This window comes from Chelonoidis abingdonii, chromosome 8 (assembly GCF_003597395.2).
Source record: "Chelonoidis abingdonii isolate Lonesome George chromosome 8, CheloAbing_2.0, whole genome shotgun sequence".
NCBI classification, from domain to species: Eukaryota; Metazoa; Chordata; order Testudines; family Testudinidae; genus Chelonoidis; species Chelonoidis abingdonii.
Window position 1 is genome coordinate 25,250,947 of NC_133776.1, and position 24,462 is coordinate 25,275,408.

Consider the following 24,462-nt stretch of genomic DNA (forward strand, 5'->3'; position numbering starts at 1 on the left):
AACATCGGACTGGGAGTACATCTTCCCCTGAATTTGCACAGCGCAGAGCACAATATTAGTGCTCAGTTAATAAACTAACCCCTCTACGTGACAATATTGCATCTTAAAAGTGTTTAAACAATGTTTGGCCATAGCCCAGTGCTGCTCACACAATGCACTCTGTAAAGCATGGAAAAAATTACTTGCAATAATGGGTGCAAAAATTACTTATCTGCTGGTAATATCATAAATGGCCTTGAATGTTTGCAAAGCTCCATTCTCAGAGTGCAACAAATATTTCCCATAAGGTATTTGGCAGGTGTGGCAAAGGCATTTTTCCCTCCCATCAGCTCCTTATGAGGAGTGTGACTTATGTTGTCCAATGCAGGGATCGCAACACAATTCTCTCTCCCTCTCTCTCTCTGACCTTGAGGTTAGATTAGATTGCTGTAATGTGCTCTGTGGGGGGCTACCTTTGAGGCAACTCAGAAACTGAAGATAGTGCAGAATACAGTGCACAGCTTATTACGTAGTGTCACGTCAACAGCTTGTCACTCCAACGTTCTGGAATATGCACTGCACTGGCTGCCAGTAGGTTTCTGGGTGGACTACAAGGTGTTACGGTCATGGTTTGGGGCCTGATTACCTGAGAGATTGAGATATAGAGTTTAGGGCCAGAAGGGACCACTAGCTCATCTTGTCTCACCTCCTGTATATCACATGCCACCAACACCACCCAGTGCCCACACACTAAACCTGACACCCAAAATCAGATCAAAGTATTACAGGTCACAGGAGATTAGATATTGGTGCCACAGGCATAGAATAGGAGGGGTGGAGGTCCCAGCATTGTCAGGGAATTAATATCCAACCTAAACCTCCCTTGCTGCAATTTAAACTCATTGCCTCTTGTCCTATCCTCAGAGGTTAAAGAGAACAATTTTTCTCCCTCCTCCTTGTAACAACCTTTTTTGTACTTGAAAACTGTTATCATGTCCCCTCTCAGTCTTCTCTTCTCTATAAGAAACAAATCCAATTTTTTCAGTCTTCTCTCATAAGTCATGTTTTCTACACCTTTAATCATTTTTGTTGGTCTTCTCTGGAGTTTCTCCAATTTCTTCACATCTTTCCTGAAACATAGTGCCCAGAACTGAACACAATACTCTAGCTGAGGCCTAATTAGCATGGAGTAAGCAGAAAAATTTCTTTTCCTGTTTGCTTACAACACTCCTGCTGATGAATCCCAGAATAGTGTTTGCTTTTTTTGCAACAGTGTTACACTATGATCTCATTTGCCTTTTTCCTGATAGTCATCCTGTGATCAACGCACATACCCAGGAAATCGGCTCTGTCGCTTCCAACTAATGAACCCGCAGCTTATGACAGAAATTCTTATTAAACCCTAAGCATATGACCTTGGACTGTGTAAATCTGAATTTAATCCCAATTCTGTCTCTCCAGTCTTCAAGGTCATTCAGACCTTCCTATACAATATTTCGATCCTCCTCTGTATTGACGATGCCTCCTAACTTTGTATCATCAGCAAACTTCATAGATACACATTTACGTTTGTGTCAAGGTCATTCATAAAAATATTAAATAAGATTGATTCTAAGATGGATCCTTGAGGAACTACACTAGTAACCTTCCTCTAGTCTGATACAGATTTTCCCTAATTTAACTAAGAGTGTCCCAAGAAGTACCATGTCAAATGTTTCACTGAAGTTCAAAGTATATTAGATCTACTCCACTTCCTTTATCTAAACAATCAGTTATTTTCCTTAAAGGAGGACATAAAGGTAATAGATTTCAAGACCAGAAGAACCACTGTGATCATCTAGCCTGACCTCCTGTCATAAACAGATAACTAAGGGTTAATGTCTCTTTCACCTGTAAAGGGTTAACAAACAGTGACCTGCAACACCTGACCAGAGGACCAATCAGGAAACAAGATACTTTCAAATCTCGGTGGAGGGAAGCCTTTGTTCGTGGTTTTTGGGTTTTGCTTTGTTCTCTCCGAGTCCTGGAAGGGACTAGACGTGCAACCAAGTTTCTTGCCAATCTCCCTGCTACAGTCTCTTATATATTCAGAATAGTGAGTATTAAGTAGAAAGGCAGTTATAGTCTTTTAAATTGTTTTTCTTTATTTGCAGATGTGTAGTTTGCTGGAAGTGTGTTAAATTGTATTTTGCTGGGGGGAGGCTTTTCTCTCTGGTGTCTATAAGCTGAAAGACCCTGTAATATTACATCTTGTATTTACAGAGATTTCTTATTTTTTCTTTCTTTTATTAAAACCTTCCTTTTAAAGACCTGTTTGATTTTTTCCCCAGTTGAGGCTCAAGGGAATTGAGTCTGTACTTACCAGGGAAGTGGTGGGGAGACAGGGAGAAAGAAGGGAGGGGGAAGGGGGAATCCCTTTGTTTAGATTCACGGAGCTTGAATCTGTATTGCCTCTGGGTGAGGTGGAAAGCCTCTGTTTTAAGATTCAAGGAGTTGAATCCCAGTGATCTTCTAGGGTAACCCAGGGAGGGAAAGCCTAGGAGAGGCACTAGTGAGGGAAAGAGTTTACTTTCCTTGTATTAAGATCCAGGGGGTCTGGGTCTTGGGGGTCCCCAGGGAAGGTTTTGGGGAGACCAGAGTTTATCAGGCACTCAGAGTCCTGATTGGTGGCAGCGTATCAAATCTAAGCTGGTAATTAAGCTTAGAGGAATTCATGTTAGTACCTCATTTTTGGACTCTAAGGTTCAGATTGAGGAAAGAATACTATGACACCTCCTGTATAACACAGGCCACAGAATTGGCCCCAAATAGTTCCTGGAACAGATCTTTCAGAAAAAAAAAGAAAATCCAATCTTGATTTTAAAATGGTTAGTGAAGAATAATCTACCACACTTCTGATCAGTGGGGGGGCTCAAGCTGATATTCCCACACTCCACAGAGGAGCAGACTGCTAGCAGGGCATTCTGCAAGAGGGGTCTTCGACTTTCCAACTCCCTGCCCACCTTGGTCTTCTAGATCTCAGATTTGTTAACCTTCTAGACACACTTAAAAACTTATCTATCCCCTCCCCCGACACACACACATATATATACACACACACACACACACTCTTCTGGGGTTAGAGTGGTCCCAAGGACTGGAGAGGTTTAAGTTAACTATATTATTAAATAAATATCCATCTGCAAATATAATTTTGTGCAAAGTCAGAACATTTCTTTCTGTTGTATATCTTAAGTATGCCCAGGAGATATGATGGGCACATATAGAAGCTTTTATTAACCTAAATAAAGAGTTTTATAAGCTTAATGGTGATCACTGTATCCACCAGTGAAATGCATCCACCATGGGGGCAAAACTCATTAGTGTCTATTTAATAATTCACAATATAATCAAACATTGTAGGGTAAGCAGTGAAGAAAAATGCCTTACCCACCTAACACTGCAAAAGGAGTTTAAGGTGGCAGAATGTAACTATCCATGTTGGCACTGGGCCAGGACACCAGACTCAACACCACTGCTGACACAGAAAAGACTTGGGAACTTCAATATCACAAGTGGTCAAGATCTCCATTTTACATCTCATGCAAAGCACCGCACCTCCAGCAGCAGTGTCCCCAGATGTCACCATGTCGAGGTACCAGTTCAACACTGGCTCAGAGAGCCACTGACTCTTCTTGAGCACTGATGTGACCCAATGGTGTGTTTAGTGTGTGAGATCAGATGGGATTGCAGTGCAAACTGCTACATCTGCAGCTTGTAAACATGTCCAAAGAAAACAGGCAAAGAGCCAGTTAAGGCTGAAAGACTCCTTAACCTACCCAGTACTGCCTAAGCACAGCAGTGTGTGTATAATGATGCACTGTTCAGACACCGAAGATGCTTAGGTGGAAGAAATTGCACTTATACAGAGTTTCATCCTTTAGCTCTAAATTTTCTGTCTTATCTTTGTTTAATCCAGACCCTTGGCATAAATTTTTGCAAGTGCACACCCCCATATTTCATTGAGTAACAATATGATGCCAGCTGCTCTTACATCTCCAGGGGAATAGGATTAGGTTCATAATGTACAGTCTGTCTTTTTTAGGCAGTATGACAGAAGAACTTGTGACTGTTGAGTTTCAGCAACAGATATTCCGGTCTCTGTGAAATGGACCCAGATCAACCTAGCTAAAGAAAAACTATAACAGAATCTTTATAAATACAAGGTACTTTCAAACTAAGCCATATGGTCATGATTGATAGCAAAAAATCTCACTCCCTCTTTCTGAATAAACAGCAATGTCTATTAAAATACCATTTACACAGAAGCACTTGTTATACTGACATTAAGATTACCAGGATTCAAGTAAGGAAATGGACATAATTAGGACTATAATAATAAATGCCTCGCTCAAATGGAGAGAGATAAATCATGAAGTAGTATGTGACAGGAAGATAGGAGTTAGATTAAAACGGAAAGTCTATAAAACCGTGGTCTGCTCAGTTTTAGTGTCTCACATTGAGCATTGGGCAACAAAGAAGAAGCATAAGCAATTGATCTGTTCAATGGAGGTGTGAATGTTGAGATGGATGAAGGGTGTAAGTAAGAAACACCATGTGAGGAGCACGTAGTTAGAGACATGCTCAACGTAACACTCAAATGAAAAAATTAGGGGACTACAGACTCAGATGGGTCGGTCATGTAAAGTGCAGTCCTGACAATTATGTGGGTAAGAGAGTCCACTCGATCAATACTGAAGCAAAAAGGGAGAGAGGCCAACCCAAGAAGAAGTGGTGGGTGTCATAAAGGAAGACATGTCGGCATGTAGTGTGATAGAAGATATGGCATTGAACAGAACACTTTGGAGGGGGTGGGCTTGTATAGGAGACCCCATTTCATGAAGTTTGCACAAGGAAGAGGAAGAAGAAGAAGAAAGGATCAGAAAAGCATTTGCCATCACTGCAGTTGAACTCTATCTCCTTTACTACCAACCCCATTCTCCAGCCCCCATCTCTGGAACACTTTAATAGCAAATGTAATAAAGTGTTTGTAATATTAGTATTTAGGAAGGGATCTGTGTACATCAGAGCTGTGGTGAAATGTTCTGAAATTGTCCATAGTTCCTTGATGGTTACGTGATGTGCTCTATAATCCCTACATATTAGATGCACACTGAATAAATAAAATAAATGTTATTTATCCCTGTTAGCTAGAAGCAGCCAGGCTAGATGCCTGGATTAAAGTGTCATGAAATACACTGGTAGTCCTTACTGCAGCTATCTTGAGTTACTACTTCCTCCTTATGGATTTCCCAAGCTTTGCTATTAATTATCTCTACACATCTCCTAGTTCCCAGTTAAAAGTTCTAAGTGAACATGATAAAAAGATATGTTGCAGCAGATATTACACATTAGGACACACTCAAGTACAGCTGCCTCACCAGGTAACACAAGTTGCAATGATTTCTCAGACCCTCAATCTGTAGAATACAGCTTAGAGCCTGTGGATGAGCCACTAGGGAAAACTGATGGAGATAGAGGCGATGTCTGAACGGGAAGAAGAATTTGGTGATCCTGAGGCAAAGCTAAAGCTAAAGGTACCTTGAAGGGAAACTGTGCAAAGAGAACAGCTAAGCCACAGTACCACCAAAAAAGGTGGGAGGTAGTGGTGGCTCTGTGGCACTGAGCAGCTGAACTCGTTAAGCTGTTTGGTTCATCTCCTACCTATCTCTTTTGACATATATGGCCCTCGTCATTAGAGTATCCACGTGCCTCACAATAACTAAAGAATTTCATCCTCACAACACTTGTGTCGGGATGATACCATGATAGCTGTCGGGAGGTACTGTACCCATTTTACAGTTGGAAAACTAAGGCACAAAATGGATTAAGTGACTTGCCCCAGGACACATAGGAAGTCTCTGGCTGAGCCGAGTATCCAACCTAGGTCTGGAGTTCCAGCACAGTCTCCTATTAGCCCATCAATTCTTCCCTAAACTATCCATGCTTCTTATTTAGATTGTTGGGAACTGTATCCATTTTGTGTCTTGTATAGGGCCAAGAGCCCTGTCTGCATTTAAATAAATGACATGCCAACTAATAATGACTGAAAAAATTCAAGTAGTTGGTTGTCTATATGCCCTCATTTGAGCCAGAAGTTGAGATAGCATCAGTTATTTTTGGGTACAAAAAGGGAGGTTAGTTTTATAAAGCAGGCTCTTTATGTCAAGTTTCAGCCAGCTTCAAGAAGCAGTGGGAATAAAGGCCTATTTTAGAAATGCTGATAGACCCTTAACCATCAGCAAAGTGAACGAGGAAACTACAGAATTAGCGCTCAGGACTGAAAATCACATAGTTGAGTTTTCATCCCAGACAGATCAGGCAATGTTAAGGCTTGCATAGTTATTTGATGCTGGCAGAAGTCTGAGGTTTGTTTGGGGTTGTTGTTTTTAAATTGCAATGACAAATATTCCAAATAAACTCATGTGCCAAGTCCAGTGAGGGTCCTGCATTGACAAAGATTTGCTTAAGTTTGTATAGACTATAGAGCATCAAATATAGAAATCTGGGGGGAAAACCCACCTAAGAGTTGGAGGTTAGGAAGGAGGGGAAGTCATGTTAGACCTTTTCTTCGTCAAAAAACTGCTGAGTCCCAGTACTTGTCTTTTTTCCTGCCCTCTTTTTCTGTCTCTCCTTATATGCTGTACATCAGATGGATGTAGAAATATATTATTTGTTTTGAAAAATTAGGCAGCAGATTGAAATTTTCCAAGCCAAGCATCACAACTGAAATTACGTTCAAGGAAAGACTTGCAGGGCTCTAGAGAACATTATCTGAGCATATGGGCAGATTCTCCAGCATAACTGAACTGTAATATTAATAAAATTAAAAGGAGTGTAGCCATTTTCACTTGTTTGTCAGGCCACAGGTTTTCCATTTTCCACAAAGAATGTAAATCCAATAGCCATGCAAATGTAATTGGTGGTAACAATGCCTTTAAAATAAAATAAAATAAAATGCTCCCCCACTCCTCATATGAGCTTGTTCTTGGAGAGGGCTCTGCCTGAACAACATTGGTTTAAGCCACACCCCATCTGTCTCTGCAGCCTGCAAGTGGAGCACTCACACAGGAGCTGGGTGCATGTGCTGCCTAATTTCCATTATGCTTCCAGTGCAAAGGAACTGGGAGCCAGCAGCTAGCCAACCATCAGATTGCCCTCCTGCCACCAGTCTCTCTGATGGCAACTTGATGCCTCCAATCCACTGAAATGAAATTAAATAAGATCTTAAAAGTAAGGTCCTGATCATGCTCCCAGTGAAGCCAACGGCAGCACTCCCAGGGATGTCAATGGGACCAGGACCAGGTCCTAATATTTTAAAGATTCCACAGTTCACTTATTTAATTTCAGGACACTTTGCACTTGGAATTTTAAGCTGGTTTCTGATCTGGGCTGGCTCAAAAACATTGACTTGATAAGGAGCCACAGAACTGGTTCTTCTCCCACCTCCACTTCTGTCACACACATACTCACTGTCTCTCTCTTTTACATAATCCACTGACAGGATCATTCTCTTCAACTGCCTACAGTCAAAAACTGCCAAGCAGTCGTAGGAGGCAAAGCGCTGTGGCTGAGTTAGAAGCATTAAAAATCATGCTGTGAAATATGCATGGCAACACAGCCAGCTATATTTTTAAAGTTATCTACAGAGGGAAGGAGGGAGTATTTGTTTTTAGCATAAAACAAAGCATCCTCATTAGCACATCATTTTAGATAGCATTCAAGTTTGTCATAAATGACCTAATTAAAGCAGAAAATGATCTGGGAAGAACAAGAATCTTCAAACTGAGATATAATGGAATGAAGGACCTGGCACAATTCCCATTAAAGTCAATGGAAACACTCCATTTGACTTCAGTGAGAGTTGGATCAGGCCTTAAATCTGTGTGATAATCATGTTGTTTGCAGAGGAGCCAGAGTGCATTTATTAACATGTTATTAACATGTATCAGCTTCAGCATCTCCTCAGACTTACGGTTCTCTTTGTGTGTTTTCACCAATGTCAGAATTATCCTTTGCAGTTGGATCATATATTTCTCCAAACTTCCTGCCCATTTCTTCTCCTCAGGAAGGAATTGCATCTCACTGTTTCCAGTTCTGGGTATATTTGGAATTGTAAATAAGGATTAATCATAAGGATGGACATCAATCTGGTTACAAATTAGGTCCAAATCCTGCAGTCCTTACTCAGACATTATGCAGTCAAAACTCCCACTGATATCAACAGCAGTTTAGCCTGAATAAGGTCTGCAGAAGTTAGCCTCAGATTTCAGAATTTTTCTAGAAATAAGCTATAAATGCCTCTGAAAGGGGCCAAAGATCTGTTCCTGTGTGGGTCCCTGAATGGGGTGAGTAAGCGAGGTGTACTTATTTGCATTAATGCATCTGCAGCATAATGTTCCTTTGGAAAACCAATGGGAATAATTACTACCAATTTAACACTGTAGGCTGTATATGTAACAGCTGCATTTCTCATAGGAAGCTGTGATTTTATTTTCTCTACAAACATTCTCTCAACACCCCTGCCAGTAGGTAGGTATGTGCCGGAGAAACTAAGGCAGAGAAGTGAAGGCTACACAATGAGGAAGTGTCATAGATAGATTGCAGGAGTTCCTGACTCCAAATCTGTGCTCATTCCACCAGCCTATACTGTCTCTCACTTCATACTAGGGCTATGAGAATCTACTGAGCTATCAAACAGTTACAAAAGGGCATTCTAGTGAAGTGATAACCTCTTTAGTGTTGCCTGGCAGAGGCCAGATCCTACAGCTGTCACCTGCATATTATCCCCATTAGAGTCAATGGGAGCTTTGCAAACATAAGAACTGCAAGATCAGATCTTGGTATAAGAGAGTATGATGCACAGAGCTGCTCTGTGTGGTAAGCTTTGGTTCCCCACCTCCCCTCTTTGAAAACCCATGCATGCCCAGTGAATCTGACCAGCCAGACTGTTATGTCATTCTCAGAGGGCAGTATTTCTGGGAATCTGTCACAGTAAAAATTAATCAGCGGGTTTCTGACTCTGCAATGTCATTTACAGATCCACTACCTGTGTTGCCTGTACTTATTTATAACACTGGTGTTAAAAATAACCCAATCTGTGATGGTGTCCAATGATTGTTCAACAATCATGCTCAGATTAAACTACCCATACTCACTGAGAAATTATTCTGGACAACTGGGGTTCTTCAGAGTCTCCCAGATCTTCTGGGGATATTACTAGCAATTCCAGATTCTACAATGACAAATTACACCTGACCATGTAAATTAGGAAGTTATGTTGCCCTTCAAATGCAATCCCTTAAAGACTAACCTCTTGTGCCATCTCTGTTAAACTATCATAATTGCACAGATGCCTTACATTAAACTCTGTGCTCAGGTACACACGTGTAAATTTGGAGTAACTTCAGTAGAGTCAGTCTGGATTTACATCAGTATAAATGAAAGTAGAATTTGGCCTTAATTTGGTTACATTCAATTCCATTGTATCCAAAAACCTCTTCCACAGAAAAAGGATAGCTTGCGAGGGCCGAAATTGCTGGCCACGAAAATCAGTCAATTGCAAATATGCAAAACAAAAGTTACTAGTAACTCTAAACACACAGTCACACTCCATCCCCTACTCCTAAGGACAAGATTCTGCTATTCATACTCCTATTGAGTAGTACCATTGTACAAATAGCCTTGTTGATTTCAATGGGGCTACTTATGGAATATTCAGAGCAGAATCTGACCTTAGATTGCTACCTCCTCCTTTCTAGGAATCAAGTAATTCCAACACCACACAAAGGATACGTTCAAGGTTTAGCAGAACTGATACACTAACGTCTAGAATACATACAAATTCAATTACAAAAATGTGAAATTTTCCAAATTAAAGGTAAGTCTTTAATAAGTACTTGTATTAATTGATATAAGGAAGCTTTCCAGATATAGCAGACTGAACATCTGAGAAAGATTAAAGTGACACTCTTAATTACACTCTTGTACATTTCTGTGTTAAGAAAAAAATGTTGTAGGAAGCATTAGATTTTCTAGGAACATGGTTATGATTTTGTCTGTATTTCATTTAAAATAGATTCCTCCTTGTCCTCACTTAGCAAGTCAGATGAAAGGTCTGTAAGTGATCATTAGAATAAGACAGAATAACTAATTTAGAGACATTCTAACCAACATGTGCTGTAAAAATGAAAACTTTTTCTGTGCAGATATTTGAACATCATTTGTAATTCAGTCCTTTTACATATAAATACTAACAAGAGCTATATGAAACACTATTTTTAACACCATCCACAAATAATTGTGCTCAATTTATTTATGTTTGGTATCATAACTAAAGAAAAGAAAACTCTTTGTATGAAATAGCAAACGCATATGCCTGAAGAAACATTAGGACTCAAATGCCACTAAAGAGAGCTTGTAAGTTTAAAACTTAGTATTTTCAGTAGGATTTTTTTTAATGTCCCTTTTTAAAAAGACTGGGATTTTGGAAAAGGGAATTCCTTTGTAAGCAGATGAGTCACCCAGGGTAAAGAGATATGACACAAACATTACGAACAGTGAATATTGTGCCCATACCTATATTTCATGCCAGTCTGCTTTGCAGTTGATTCTTTTAAAGAGATATGGTGCTGAGGGGTAAAGGTCCCCAAACTGCGAGCAATAATAGCCACCGTCCGGAATTTTGCCCGGGCTGCATTCACTACATTTGGGGTAGTGGTGTTCTGTTTGCTGATAAGCCTGTCTTCACCATTTCGATTCTTCAAGTTATGTTCTGTACAAGCTATGGAAACTTGCATTGCTCTTGCAATAAATTTTTATTCACAATCCAAATCTTAGAGAGTACTCAAACCTTCTCAGAACAGGGCTATAGGACACTGAATGGCTGGAGATTTTAGTTCCAAATGCTGCTAAACGAGTCTTCAAATCTGAACTCAAAAGATGACTGAAAGTAGTAGAAGCAGCAGTGGTAGATGGTGCAGGCAGAGGAGAACAGTACAGTGTCCCTGGGGTACAAGTAAACAGATAAGCACTGAACTTGGTAAAGCAAGCAAGAGAGCAGACAAGGTGTTTTTCAAATCTTCCTTTGCAATAATATCTACTGCTTAGACAAAAACATCCATCTAGTCAAGTGCTTTCAGAAACATAAAGCTATACCTTCATGATTAACCACAAGAAGCAGCATCCACTCTGTCTTGATGTAGGCTTGCATCTGCTTGCTGGTTTTAAATCAATGCAGGCATACTGCAAGATGCGTCTTGAACACCCTCTGGATCACAAAATGCTGAACAGGCAAGCTTTGGACTGAAGAAATATCTAATCACAAGCAAGTCTGTAAAGACCAGGAATGTCCATCTATTCTCTTTGTCAGATGCTGCAAAATACAACATCTAATCAGGACCCTTTTCACATATTCTTAGTTTCAAGCCCCGTAAAGACAAAGCTGTAAGTCTGCACCAATACGGTTTTGCAGCTGCTCTGTGGAACATGCAGAGCTCCCTGTAAGAAGCTTGCAGAAAGCATGGGAATGGTTGCTTTTTCTTTTGTGTGCAACATAGAGACAGGCACTAGGAGCAGATTCTTCCCACAAAAAGAATTGGCAGCACTGCTAATCAAGGAAAGGACTCATCACAGTGATAGAACAAACTGACGTTAAAACACGTTAACTATAAAAATAGGGGGGAAACGCTCTGCTGGTGAATTAACACATTAATCCCCTGTCTGGCTCACTAAAATACTGCTTTAAATCCCATGGTATCAGCACGCCAGGGTTAATCTTTGCTTCACATAAGAATCCCAGCTAAATTAGCTATAGTACAAACTCTTCAAATCAATTCTGACTCACAACTTGCTGCAAATCAGGTTGCAGTTAAACAAGGAAAGACTGGCACCAAGTTGACAAGTCATTGACCATCCGCCACCATGCTACGTAGGGTGCCCAGATAGCAAGGGTGAAAAATGATGACAAGGGTTGGGAGGTAATAGGCACCTATATAAGAATAAATCCCCAAATATCAGACATCTGGTCGCTCTACTGCTATGGAGCCACATTTTCAGTGTGCATGCTGGGCATGTTGAGGAGGTGCGTTCAAATGGCTGAGTTGTGGGCATAGCCCAGGGGGTAGGCAAATGAAACCTATTTTCAGAATTGCCCAGGACCCCTTCAGGGTATGCTTAAGAACTAGTCACAGGCCAGGTAGGTGTAAAGCAGAGACATGGATTCTTATTAGCCCTCCATTTTCTGCTGCCAACCACTACAATATAAAAGAGACAGAATCTGGAGGATGATGACATGGGGGCAGAGTAGTGGTAGGAGATAGTAGAGATTCAGATACCATGGTGATGAGCAGGGTTGCTGGAACAATTTGCTTAGTGAGGGTGCTGAGAGCCATTGAACCAAACTGTAAACCCTGTGTATGATGGAAACCACTTCGAGCCAGGGGGTTTAGCAGCACCCACTAGTTCCAGCCCCTATGGTGATGAGCACAAGAACTGTGACAGTGTTATGGATTAGACGTGGAAGAGGGACAGGCTTTCTGTATGTGGCCATAGGAGAAAGAAAAGATTCTTGGGGTAGAGATGGGAGATAGAGGCAAACAAAATTTTTGGAGGAGAAGCTCGGTGCCAACGGCAATACTGGAATTGTTTGCTCAGAGGTGAATGAGTTAGAGGAAGCACAGTAGTTCAGAACCACTGGAAGGAGCTAGGAAGCTCCAGCTGCATACCTTTTACCTGGCATGTCGAACTGGAAAAAATAAGCAGTGGTACTTTCCCAAGCTCCACGCATAAATCACATTCCAGCCTTAAACTCCTGGAGATGCAAAAATAAAAATGAGACCTCACTCACAGCACGTTGGACAGATGTTCAGTCTATTGCACCCAACTCCACGGCGAATTGTGGTGGTGAGTTCTGTGCTACACCAGCTCGTAGGTGCCTGGCAGCATGATGGGTGCATATGCTGGAGGTGCTCTTCCAGGTCTTGCCCTGGGTGGACACTCATACACTTTGCTTAACTGAGGATTCCTTTGTTAGCGCTGCCAGAACGAAAAGTTGCAAGTACCCTTGGTGCAGCAACTTTAACAGTTATAAACAAACGAGATAATCCCAACAGTTCCCAACCCATCTCCTAGCTGGAAGCCCAAGCTAGGGGGATAAGCAGTAACAACGTCCTGGTATAATGCCTCTGCATTGTCTTCTTGACAACGAGCCGCAGCCAGATATCGGCAAATGCAGCTACTGCTGGCCCTTGTCAGCAACAGGGTGTGTCCTCAGCCCAGCTCGCAGTCCTGTTATCAGACGTTTCCCTCCACAGCCAGCTCCCAGACGGCTGCCTCTGGCCTGCTGTTCCTAGTCTCATGCAGCCTCTGGCACTTTCTCAAACCAGCCTCCTTCTGACCTATTGTAGTTCTTCCCTTTCCTGTGCTGGAGGGATTATCGAGCCCCTCTGCTGGCTGGACATTGATCCGGGGGTAAACACAGTGCTCAGTAATGGGCCAACAGAATCATTACAAAGTCATTATGTGTACTCTGCCTAGCTTCACTCACAACTGAAGTGCCACCTGCTCATAGGTCAAAATGAGATGCCTGGCCCTCTTCACGCATTTTGTTCATCAGTGAAACAATTAACTCTATTTACATTTAAATCACAGATTATTAGGGACCTCAGGAGATCATCAAGTCCAACCCCTCTGCTCAAAGCAGGACCAATCCGTACTTCCCTAAATGGTGCCCTCAAGGATTGAACTCACAACCCTAGCTTTAGCAAGTCAATGCTCAAACCACTGAGCTATCCATCACATGTGCTCTAATGATTGCTAGGCTCCAATGTTAATTACCCCTAAGTCCACACAATTGAGAGTCAAGCAGGGCTTAGTAACACTCAAGTCACGTGTTCAAAGCTAGATGTTTAAAAAAAGAAAGCTACAATTCTGGAATACAAGGCAGCAGTGTCCAAAAAAACAATCAACCGAAAACTCACTCTCTGAGAGGCCACAATTCAACCCAATTCAGTCCCAGTATATTTTGCACTGTACTTGTTTAAGGATGCAGCAATTAAAATCATAGTGACCTAGAAGTAGGGTTGCCAATTTCTGGAGGTTTCCTCACATTCATCTTTAATTAAAGAGTATGTAATCTTTAATTCCTGGAGACTCCAGGGCAATCCTGGAGAGTGGCAACCCTTCTTAGAAGCAAATGTTATGAACCACGTAGGGGCTTGGCTAACAGAGCCCTACTCATTCAGCTAGAGTAGGGCACAGTTTCTAAAAACTGGCCTCTCGGGAGGTCCTGCAAGCAGTTCCTTGGCTGTTGTGAGGCTTTCAGGTATCCTGTGACTCTGCGTTTCCACAGAAGTTCTGCCAAGAATCTTCCCCATCCCTTCTACCTAGCTTCCTGGTACATATTTAAAGAAAGTCTAGAGAGTAGAGAAAAGGGCAGAACAACAACTGAGTGGCACCTCACATACTCCTGGGCAGAGCCGTAACAAGGAATTTTTGCGCCCGAGGCAAAGGCCGGCTCCAGGCTCTTCTGCGGCAATTCAGCAGTGGGTCCCTGAGTCCCTCTCGGAGAGAAGGACCTGCCGCCGAATTACCACCGAAGAATGAATGAAGCCGCGGCAGCAATTCAGCAGCAGGTCCTTCCCTCTGACAGGGACTCAAGGACCCACCGCCAAATTGCCACCGAAGAAGCAGCGGCGGCAGAGCTGCCACCGAAGCAGTGCTGCTGATTGTGGCAGAGCTGCCCACCTCTCTCACTCGCCTTGCCCTTGTTAAGGCACTGCTCCTGGGGCTGCAGGGACCAGCATGGGTGTAGAGGTGGGCATGCCCTGAAGAGGCACAGAGAAGGAGACCAAATCTTCAAAATGCCTGGGATGTAAGCACAGCCGAACTTTGAGTGCACATGTAACACCAACAGAACCCAGGCATCAGGCAGGATCAAACCTGGGACCTCAGTGTATAAGCCTTGACTACATGACCAAAAAGGCACCTAGCTCTTCATTCTAGCTGTGGCAGACTCATCAATCTTTAGTTGGCCTGGCTACCACTAGATGGGGACAGAGCACCACACAAAGCAGGCATGGGTTACATACCCCTTGGAATCACTGATTAAAGGTCATTTTTAGCTGGTCTCTGAGCACCCGTCCAAAAAGATTGTTTCCTTGGAGGTACAGAAGAGTGACCACCTACAGGACTTTTGAAAGCAGGGCTCTTTATGACAGCTTAGCCTTTAGCAGGTTAATGTCAAGTGAACAGTAAACATGGAAGAGCCACACCAATGCTGACTGGTTGTAGAGGAGTCTTGATAAGTTATTCAGCCTATTTACTTAATGATTAGTTAATGTGTGTACAGTACATTGCTTTTAAGAGGAACAGCACTATAGTAATGTTAAGAATTGTTCTTGTTATTTTTCAAAATGGGAAGGAGGGTTCTTAGAGTGTAATTAGTTGTATTACCAGTAGCACATAAAGGCCACACCAAGATAAGGGCCACATTGTGCTAGGCTCTGTATAAACACAGGGTAAGAGACAGTCCCTGTCCCCCAACAGTTTACAGTCTAAATAGATGAACCCAAGTGAGAGAGCAAGGCTGACCTGGTTTGATGGGTTCAACCCCAAGTTATAGTTAAGCTTTGTAAGCCTTACTCTCTGATGCAAGTTAGCTTTGAGCCAAGCAGGTTATGAGCTGACTAACTAGACAGAAGTCTAAAACACAAACATCCGTTGCTAAATGCCCGGGGGTGGGGGGGGAAGGTTATTAAAAATGTTATTTTGCAAGCTTATTTCCAGGCATGTTTCTGATGTTTACCATATATCTAATGAAGAGAATCAAAGCTCTGTCAAAGGACAGAGTAACATGATCATCCCAAACTAAACTTCTTTAGAATTTAGTGTGTTGTTTTAAGCTTTGAAAGGGGTAATCTGGTATCAAGCCAGCAGCTTTGATGATGACACTACAGACACAGGTGCTTCCTGTAGAACTGAAGCAACCAGTCTCCTGAGCACAGAAATCTAATATTCAGTGTTAAAAGCTTTCAGCCCTCATCACCTCATCAGCCTTATTCTGCAACCCTTCTTCATGGACGGTAGTGCATTAACCCTTGAGTGGTACCAGTGTAATACTCTTAATACTTGGACCCTCTCAAAGAATTCTAACAGGTTGCTGAGGCATGATTTCCTTTTACAAAAGCCAGGTTGACTCTTCTCAACAAATTGTGTTCAGCTATGTCTGATAATTCTGTCCTTTACTGGAGTTTCAACCAATTTGCCTGTTACTGAAGTTAGGCTTACCAGTCTAATTGCCAGGATCACCTCTGAAGTCTTTTTTAAAAATTGGCATTTCATTAGCTAATCTCCTGTCAGCTGGTACCGAGGCTGATTTAAGTGACAGTTACATGCCACAGTAAGTACACCTCTGCCCCGATATAACGCAACCTGATATAACGTGGGTTCGCATACAACATGGTAAAGCTCTGACACGCTGCTCTGAGCAGCCTGTTAAGGGTGCTGGGCCGGGGCAGAGGAGTTGGATAAGGGGCAGAGGGTCTCGGGAGCGGTCAGGGTCCGGAAGGCAGGAACTGTGGGGAGGGGCACATTGGGGATCCGCAGTCCAGAGTGGCCCAGGGGATTAGCAGGGGGCTGGGAGCAGCCCGCTCTACTTCCCTTGCCCCGGCCGGGTCACTTGGAGGAGGGGACTTGGGGGAAGGGATTTCCTCACCCCCCGCACTCACCAGGAAGCGGAGCAGCCCAGCCCCAGCCCACTCCACTCTGCCAGCTCCCAGCCACGGTGCTCCGTTTCCCGCCACAGGTGAATGCGGGACCTTTCCCCAACCCCCCCCCCCCCGCAGTGACACAGCTGGGGCCGGGGCAAGGAAAGCAGAGTGGGCTGGGGCTACGTCGCTGCACTTCCCGCCGCCGGTGAGTACACAGGGTGTCCTTTTCCCAACCTCCCTGCACTCACCGGCAGCAGGAAGTGGAGCACCGCAGCTGAGAGGTGGCGGAGTGGAGCAGGCTGGGGCCACGTTGCTCCGCTTCCCGCCACTGCTGGTGAGTGCCTGTCAGGGGGTGGGGTGGCCCAGCCCGGCGCCTGGGTGCCACGATTGCTGACCGTCTTCCTGCGCTCCAGCCATATGCTGCCTAGAGTGCCTGGTCAGGGGGGTGGGTTGTGTTGGATAGGGGTAATGGAAGCAGCACCAGTTGAGGGGATGGGTTCGGTAGGGAGTGGTGGGCTGGGGGTGGGTGTATTAGGGCACACGGGAGTCTCTGGAAGGAGGTGGTCAGGGAACAAGGGGTGGCCAAAGCGAAGTTCGATATTAACGCTGGGCTCACCTAAAAAAAATATAAGCGGACCGAGAAATCGGTCTTTTGTCTTCGGCTGAGGACCGCAAATTATATCAGGTGGTAGCGGCGTAGTTCTGCCAATTTTCCATATTGAGTTATTCAGAACTACTTGGGTGGATGCCACCTGCGTCCTGGTGACTATTACTGTTTATAAACGTACAATGTTTATTTCCAATATTTCTTATGGCACCGGGGTTCACGATCAAAGTCGGGAACAGTCCGATATTATCAGACTAAACATGAATGGCTCAGCTGTTGAATCTCCCTCACATCCTTTGCTAGTGAACTTTGCAGTGAAGACTGATGCAAAGAATTCATTTAGCTTCTATGCAACAGCCTTTTCTTCCCTTATTCTTCCTTTTAGCACCTGATCATCCAGTGCCCCCACTGATTGTTTGGCAGCGTTCCTGCTTCTGATGTACTTAAAAAACATTTTGCTGTTAGAGTTTTTTGTTAGTTGCTCTTCAAATTCTTTTTTGTACTGCCTAATGATAACTTTTATACTTGACTTGCCAGTTTATGCTCCTTTCTCTTTTCTTCAGTAGGATTTGACTTCCAAAAGGATTTGACTCTTTCGGAGTTGCCAGGGAGTGCTCAACCCCTGCTCTGCCCCAGGACCTGCCCCCACTCTACCCTTTCCCCCAAGCCCCATCTCTACCCAGCCTCTTCCCGCCCCATTCTGTCCCCTCCCCCAGAATGCACCCTACCCTTGCTCCTCCCCCTCCCTCCCCAGCACCTCCTGCACACTGCTGAACAGATCCATGGTGGACCAGAGGGACTCAGAGGGAGGGGAAGAGCTGATCAGCAGAGCCACTGGCAGGCAGGAGGCGCTGGGGGGAAGGGCTGATCAGGAGGCTGCCAGTGGGTGTTGAGCACCCACTTTATTTTCCCCTGGGTGCTCCAGCCTCAGAGCACCCACGGAGTTGGTGCTTATGACTGTGATGGCCTTCTCTGGCATTTCCCCCCCAACAAGGATGTTAAATTTAATGATATTATTGTCATAGCAGTTGAGCAATATTCACCTCTTGGGCCAAATTCTGTGCTCCACTTTAGACTAAGGTTCCAGGACTGGCTGCATTTTCTGACTTTCAGACACTCATTTTCTATCTTGTATCTTAACCTGCATTTCCAGTGCTTTACATTTTTAAAGATTCATACAGTGGTGTTCTAGTATAATGAATATTTGCTGACAACCTGGAGTGTATCTGAAGAGAGAGTGGGTGCGTGGGTTGCATATAGTACGTGTCTACAGACGTAATCCTAGGTGTTTTGCAATGACTCACATGCAGATGAAGTGCCCACTCCTGCTGTCTCTGGAGGCTCATAGGAATTAAACAAAAAACAAAACTTCGATTAAGCAAAACTTCTTGTCAAAAACTCTTCATCTTATAGAGCTCCCTAGTGATGACCATGAGCCTATAGATTGAGCTAAAGGGCTAAATCCAACACGTGGCAGCTGTGACAACCAGCTATCCCTGTCAACCAGCCGTTAGCAGAGAGACACAAAGCATGCTGAACAGTAAGTGGCACATGTCGCTATAGATGTGCACAAAACAGAGGCCTTGTTGAGTCCACTTCGGAAAGGTGATGCCAACTGTTAAACTGACATTGAGGGTGTTATTTTTAAAAGGGTCACAACTTTGCCTTCTGGTTTGCGCTTTTTGCTCTTTACAGACATAGTCAAGTAGTGTGGTTACACATAATGACAACAGAGGTCCTCAGATTCCTTGGAGTGAAAAATGGGGCTGGTAAAAATGTGGGTCTCCAAGTGCATAAACAAGCCAGATTTAAAAAATACATAAATATGTCCCTAAATGTCTATTTACAACGTACCAGAACAATCAGATTTTAACATAAATGGTAGAATTGCATCTCTGTCTAACCTCATTTTTCATAGAAAAAGTAATTTGTATTATATCTCAGGGAGATATAATGGCCCCAAGCAGTCTTAGACACAAAAGGCTCATTCAAGGATGGAATTTCAGACTTAACTCTCAGCTCCTTAGCTCTCTGAAGTCAACCCTTCGCATTTCTTTTACGCTTATACCAAACTGCTAAGTAGGGAAATATTGTCCAGGAAAACATTCCGATTTCTTCCCCCAGTACAAATAGCCAAATCATCCCTTAAATAAGAGATTCAACATGCAATATAAAGCAAATGTTCTATGACATACAAGAGCTAATTATATTTCCTTTTTTTACTTTTTCCATTTTCTCTATTACTACTATTTATTATTTGGTATTCATGGCAATGCACTCAGTGCTGTACCAACACAAAGATAAAGACGACAGGATGCTCTGGGAAATTCAGTTTTAGATGCATTTATTCAGGGGTGAAAGCAAGGCGGTACGGGTCGGTACAACATACCGGAAAAAGTGGCTGCCTGTACTGGCCTGTACTCAGCTGACTTTAAAGCACCCTGCTTAAAGCGCTGCTGCAGCAACCGTTTAACATTGCTGCCCCTTTTGCATCCCCCGTCGGCTGCCGAGGCGGGGGGAGGGGCACAAAAGGGACAGCAACATTAAAGCACTGCCATGGCAAAGGATCCTGCTTAAAGCACTGCTGTGACAGCACTTTAATGTCGTTGCCCCTTTCCCCCACTACTCACAGCCACCAGTGAGAGGGTGGGGGGAGCAGCTGCCCCGCGGCCGGAAATTTAAAAGAGCCTGCAGAAGCGGCTGGAGCCCCAGGTGGCATTGGCCAGGCAGCATGGATGGGTTGGCTGGGAGACGCTGACCCCCCCAACCCCGCCTCTTCTGCCTGAGGCCCCGCCCCTTCCAGGGGCCGGAGCCAGCCCCCATACTGGTAAGTCTTCGGCTTTACTTTCACCCCTGTATTTATTATAAATTTGTTGACTTTTGCTGCAAAGTCCATTTCTTTGCTCAGGATTCTGAGGAGGGCTGAGATGGTTGGAGGGTTGGGTGGAGGTCTCTGGACAGAAAATCTTCTTCAGACCAGATGTGCCTGGCCCTTCCCTGGGATATGTCTACACCTTGAGCTGGAAAGTTGTAAACTCCAGCTCGATGAGACACACCTGCAGTAGCTCTGATTGAGTGTACTAAAAATACAGTAACTCCTCACTTAACATCCTCCCGCTTAACGTTGTTTCGAAGTTACATCGCTGCTCCATTAGGGAACATACTTGTTTAAAGTTGTGCAATGCTCCCTTATAATGTTGTTTGCCTGACTTTACAAGGGAACATTACACAAGTTCCTCCTCTCCACCTCCTCCCCCTCCCTTCCTCCCTCCCTCCCAGCGCTTCCCCCACTGCCAAACAGCTGTTTGGCAGCACTTAGGACTTTCTGGGAGGGAGGAAGGGAGGGAGCGAGGAATCTTCCCCCCCCCCCCCCCCCCCCTGCAGGCAGGGCCACAGGGAAAACGCTGCTTCTCTCCAGCCCCTGGCTGCGTGGCTGCCCCTGTTCCTCCTAAATCCTCTAGCCCGTGTGTGCTCGCAGGGCCGCATTCCAAAAGGGGCTTTAGAGTTGCAGGCCAGGGCCCCAGGGTCGCCTTAGCCCTGGTACCTGCAGCCCCTAAAGCCCCTGTGTTCCTGGTGGCCCTGCCTGACAGGGGAGAGGGGGGCAGCTCCCAGAATCGTGGCCACCTGCACAGCCCCTGCACCAAACAGGAGCTGCCCCAGGTAAGTGCTCTGCACCTCCTGCCTGCCCCAGCTCTGAGCCTCCTCCTGCATCCCTACCCTGAGCGCCTGCGCACACCTTACCTCCCTCCCAGACTTCACACCCTCACCCTGAGTGCCTGCCCGCACCTTAACTCCCTCCCAGACCCTGCACCCTGAGCCCTAGGGGTAAGCCAGGGGCATCTCCCCACCACAGTACAGTATATAAATGTCTGCCCCCAAAAAATTTCCTTGGAATCTAACTCCCCTCATTTACATTAAATCTTGGATTCGTTTAACATCATTTCACTTAAAGTTGCATTTTTCAGGAACATAACTACAACCTTAAGTGAGAAGTTACTGTAGAATGTAACTCAATTGGTGCAAGCAGTGAGACGAGCTAGTATATACCTACTGACTTAGATGGGTAGGTATTTAGAGTAGCTAGTTCCTTCCACTGCTCACACCACCACAGCTACACTATTTTTAGCACGCGAGCTCAGTCAGAGCTAGCGTAGGTATGTCTCCTCAAGTTGGAATTTACATCTCCAACTCTGCGCTGAGACATATCCCTGTGGTGCAGTTCTGTCTAACCTAACTAGATACCTACATAGCCCTCCTCACCATATTGTCTGAGTGCAGCTATAATTAACAATAAACAAGCCTCTCTTCTACCTCCAGGGATAGCTTGAAAAGTAGAAGAGTTATGTCTCTCAGTGTGGTTAGTTACTTATTGAGAGCAATGGCAGGGGCTTTCCTTCCCCTCCCTTACACTGCTCTCACAAGGGTCAGGCAAAATCACAACACTTTCTACAACAATTATCTTCTGTCAATCCTTCATTTGTGCATACACACACACACACACCCCATAAGTATATACATAACTTATTATGAATGTACTAGTTGTGGACATCATAGATTTGAATGAGGAAAGAGTTGTCCACTTTTCCTTCTGTAGCTTGCTGGGTTTTCACTTCAGACCCATAGTCTCTCTCAAGGGCATGCTCTACAATTCGACATCCATTTGGAATTTTAATTTTTTCCCCTACAAACCTCTCTTCTGATTTGGCCTCTCTCCTCCTGTCTCTTTTATATCTTTAGTGTTTGCTTTCTTTTCTTCCTTTTCTTCACTTCTCTCCCTCCCCCCACCAGTCTCTCTTCCCCCTGCCACCTGTCTCCTACCTACTTGCACCTATCTGCTCTATTCCAGCCCTTTTAGTAGTCGAAACACAGGCCTTGCTTTCCTGCTAAAAGCCTCAACTTGTAATTTATTTATTTTAAGATGGGTGAGGCAATGGGACTACTCGATCTGGTTGGAAAATTTCAGTGAAAATGGGGAGGGGGTTACTATTCTCAATTTTCTAATTTCCAATGAGTGCCAAGGACTAGCCACATGACTAAAGATTACTGGCATGAGAAGGGCTTGGGCCCAATCAAGTATTACTGAGGTTGAATGGATATGAAGTGGATTTGTGTGTTTTACTCTGCAGAGGCAGGTGATTTCCAGGGGCAGATTCTCAACTAGTGTAAATTGTCATAGCTCCGTTGACTTTGATGAAGTTGTGACAGTTTACACCAGCTGAGAATCTGCCCTACTGTTCAGCCTTGTCATAAACATCCCGTGAGTTATTCCAAGAGATCCCATCAGACTAATACACTATGGTGGGAGATAGCAAGACAGATCCTAACTCACTGAAGTCAATGAGTGCTTTTACCATTGATTTAATGAGAAAAAGTATTGGGCCCTGAGTAATCTTTTCTAAAGCTTTGAGTACCTTTACCGAGAGTCAATGCCTTTGTCTTGTTCAATAGAATGTGATTTATAAACTTAAAAGTGAAAGTCCTGAGACATTCATTGGCCAAAAGCTTATTTTAAACTGGTCAGTCTTCTCTAATCTTTCCCATTCTCATTTTTGTAAATCTCTTTTTCCTTTCCTTCAAGAAAGCAATTACATAATTGAAAAATATTGATCCTACCCCCAATATCATAGCAACTAAGTTATTTTTTAAGGTACTTGTTAGTCCTAAACTAAGAAAATTAGACTAGCACCTTTTTCACCGGTGAAGGACTGTAAAAAAAAAAATAGACTTCCTACTGCTAGGACACATCCCAACATTATAAAAATTTAATTGTACTAATGTGGCTCTCTGACTCTGACCTCAGATTTTGCATCTGATCTCAGATTTTGCTTTGCAGTGGCTCAGTTACAGACCATTTAATCTGTTTGTGTTGCCTTAGCTCCATTTTGAAATGGAGCATATCAACAAACACAAATCAACTAAGTGGTTGTTAGCTAGTATTCAGAACGTATTGATATGCTGCATACAGAGTATAGAAAATGTATGTTGATCATTTAACATGGCAGGTCTTAACATTATTGTTTCTTGTCCTTAGAATTCCACAGCAGACAGTATTAGCAATAGCAAGATTCCTTAATTAAGCAATATGTGCTGAATAGGGAATGGAGTTATCATCAGATAATTGTCGTTTTGGGACGTTGTGAAGCACAAGGTGCAGCAGAGGTCTCTAACGTCCCATGTTGTATAATTAATCTTGTGGCAAGCAGACCCCATAGATTTGTTAATAGAAAAATATGTTTTTTTATAAAATGGTCTCCAGTTTAGAAGGTTGAGCAGCAGTTGTAATTGCTCTGTACAACTGAACTGTCTGTTCTCTTACAGAGCTGGTCAGAATGATCCTTAATCCCATCAGTTTTGTAGTCTGTCTTTTAAAAGTATGGATCCAAGTTCTCTGCACTGAATGGACATGTTGGCACATCATTTCCCTGTCTGACACGTTGCCACCATACAAATGTCACAGGGCAGTGTGATCACTGTGTGGATAGGAGATGGTTAAGTCTAAAGTTAGGCCAAAAAAAATCCTCTCAGAGCTATCAATTTTACAGACACCTGCCCACATCACCCCTATCAACTTAATCTATTCTGTCTTTTCAACAGAAACAGAAGTTTGTGATGGGCACATCTCAAGCTGATGGAGTCTCTTCATAAGACACTGGGATCAGACCCTTCCACCCACACAGATGCTACAGAAATGTGAGCAAGCCTCAAAGAAGAGTAAGAGTGCTAAGCCCCATGTCTTTGCTGGGATGTTCTGATTGATAGTACAATATCATCCTGATATGCTGGCATCTTATTATTGCTAAGGCCCTACCAAATTCACAGTCCATTTTCATCAATTTCACAGGATTTAAAAATCGAAAATTTCATGATTTTAGCTATTTAAATCTGAAATTTCACAGTGTTGTAATTGAAGGGGTCCTGACCCAAAAGGAGTTGGGGGGGGTGTCATAAATAGATAGGTGAGGTAAGGGTTAAGTTTCTTTTACCTGGAAAGGGTAACCAAACACCTGACCAGAGGACCAATCAGAGAACTGGATTGTTTAAAGTCAGGGGCGGGAATTTGTATACTCGGGGTCTTTTTTGTTTTCTCGGCTGTGAGTAAACAAGGTTTCCTCCTAACTCCTTCTTATT

At 43.6% G+C, this 24,462-nt stretch overlaps 1 protein-coding gene across 3 annotated transcripts in view; it reads right to left on the reverse strand.

Annotated features, from left to right (window-relative positions):
- Nucleotides 1-24,462, reverse strand: part of KCNAB1 (potassium voltage-gated channel subfamily A regulatory beta subunit 1) — a 226,628-nt gene that overhangs the window by 157,998 nt on the left and 44,168 nt on the right. The window contains exon 1 of one of the 3 annotated variants that reach the window (XM_075068439.1): nucleotides 10,597-11,627. The exons of the other annotated variants lie outside the window; for them this stretch is intronic. Within the exon in view, the coding sequence (XP_074924540.1) occupies nucleotides 10,597-10,817 (221 nt within the window). The 5' untranslated portion in view covers nucleotides 10,818-11,627. Of the gene's footprint in view, nucleotides 1-10,596; nucleotides 11,628-24,462 lie in introns of those variants that run through there. 3 annotated transcript variants of the gene reach the window in all.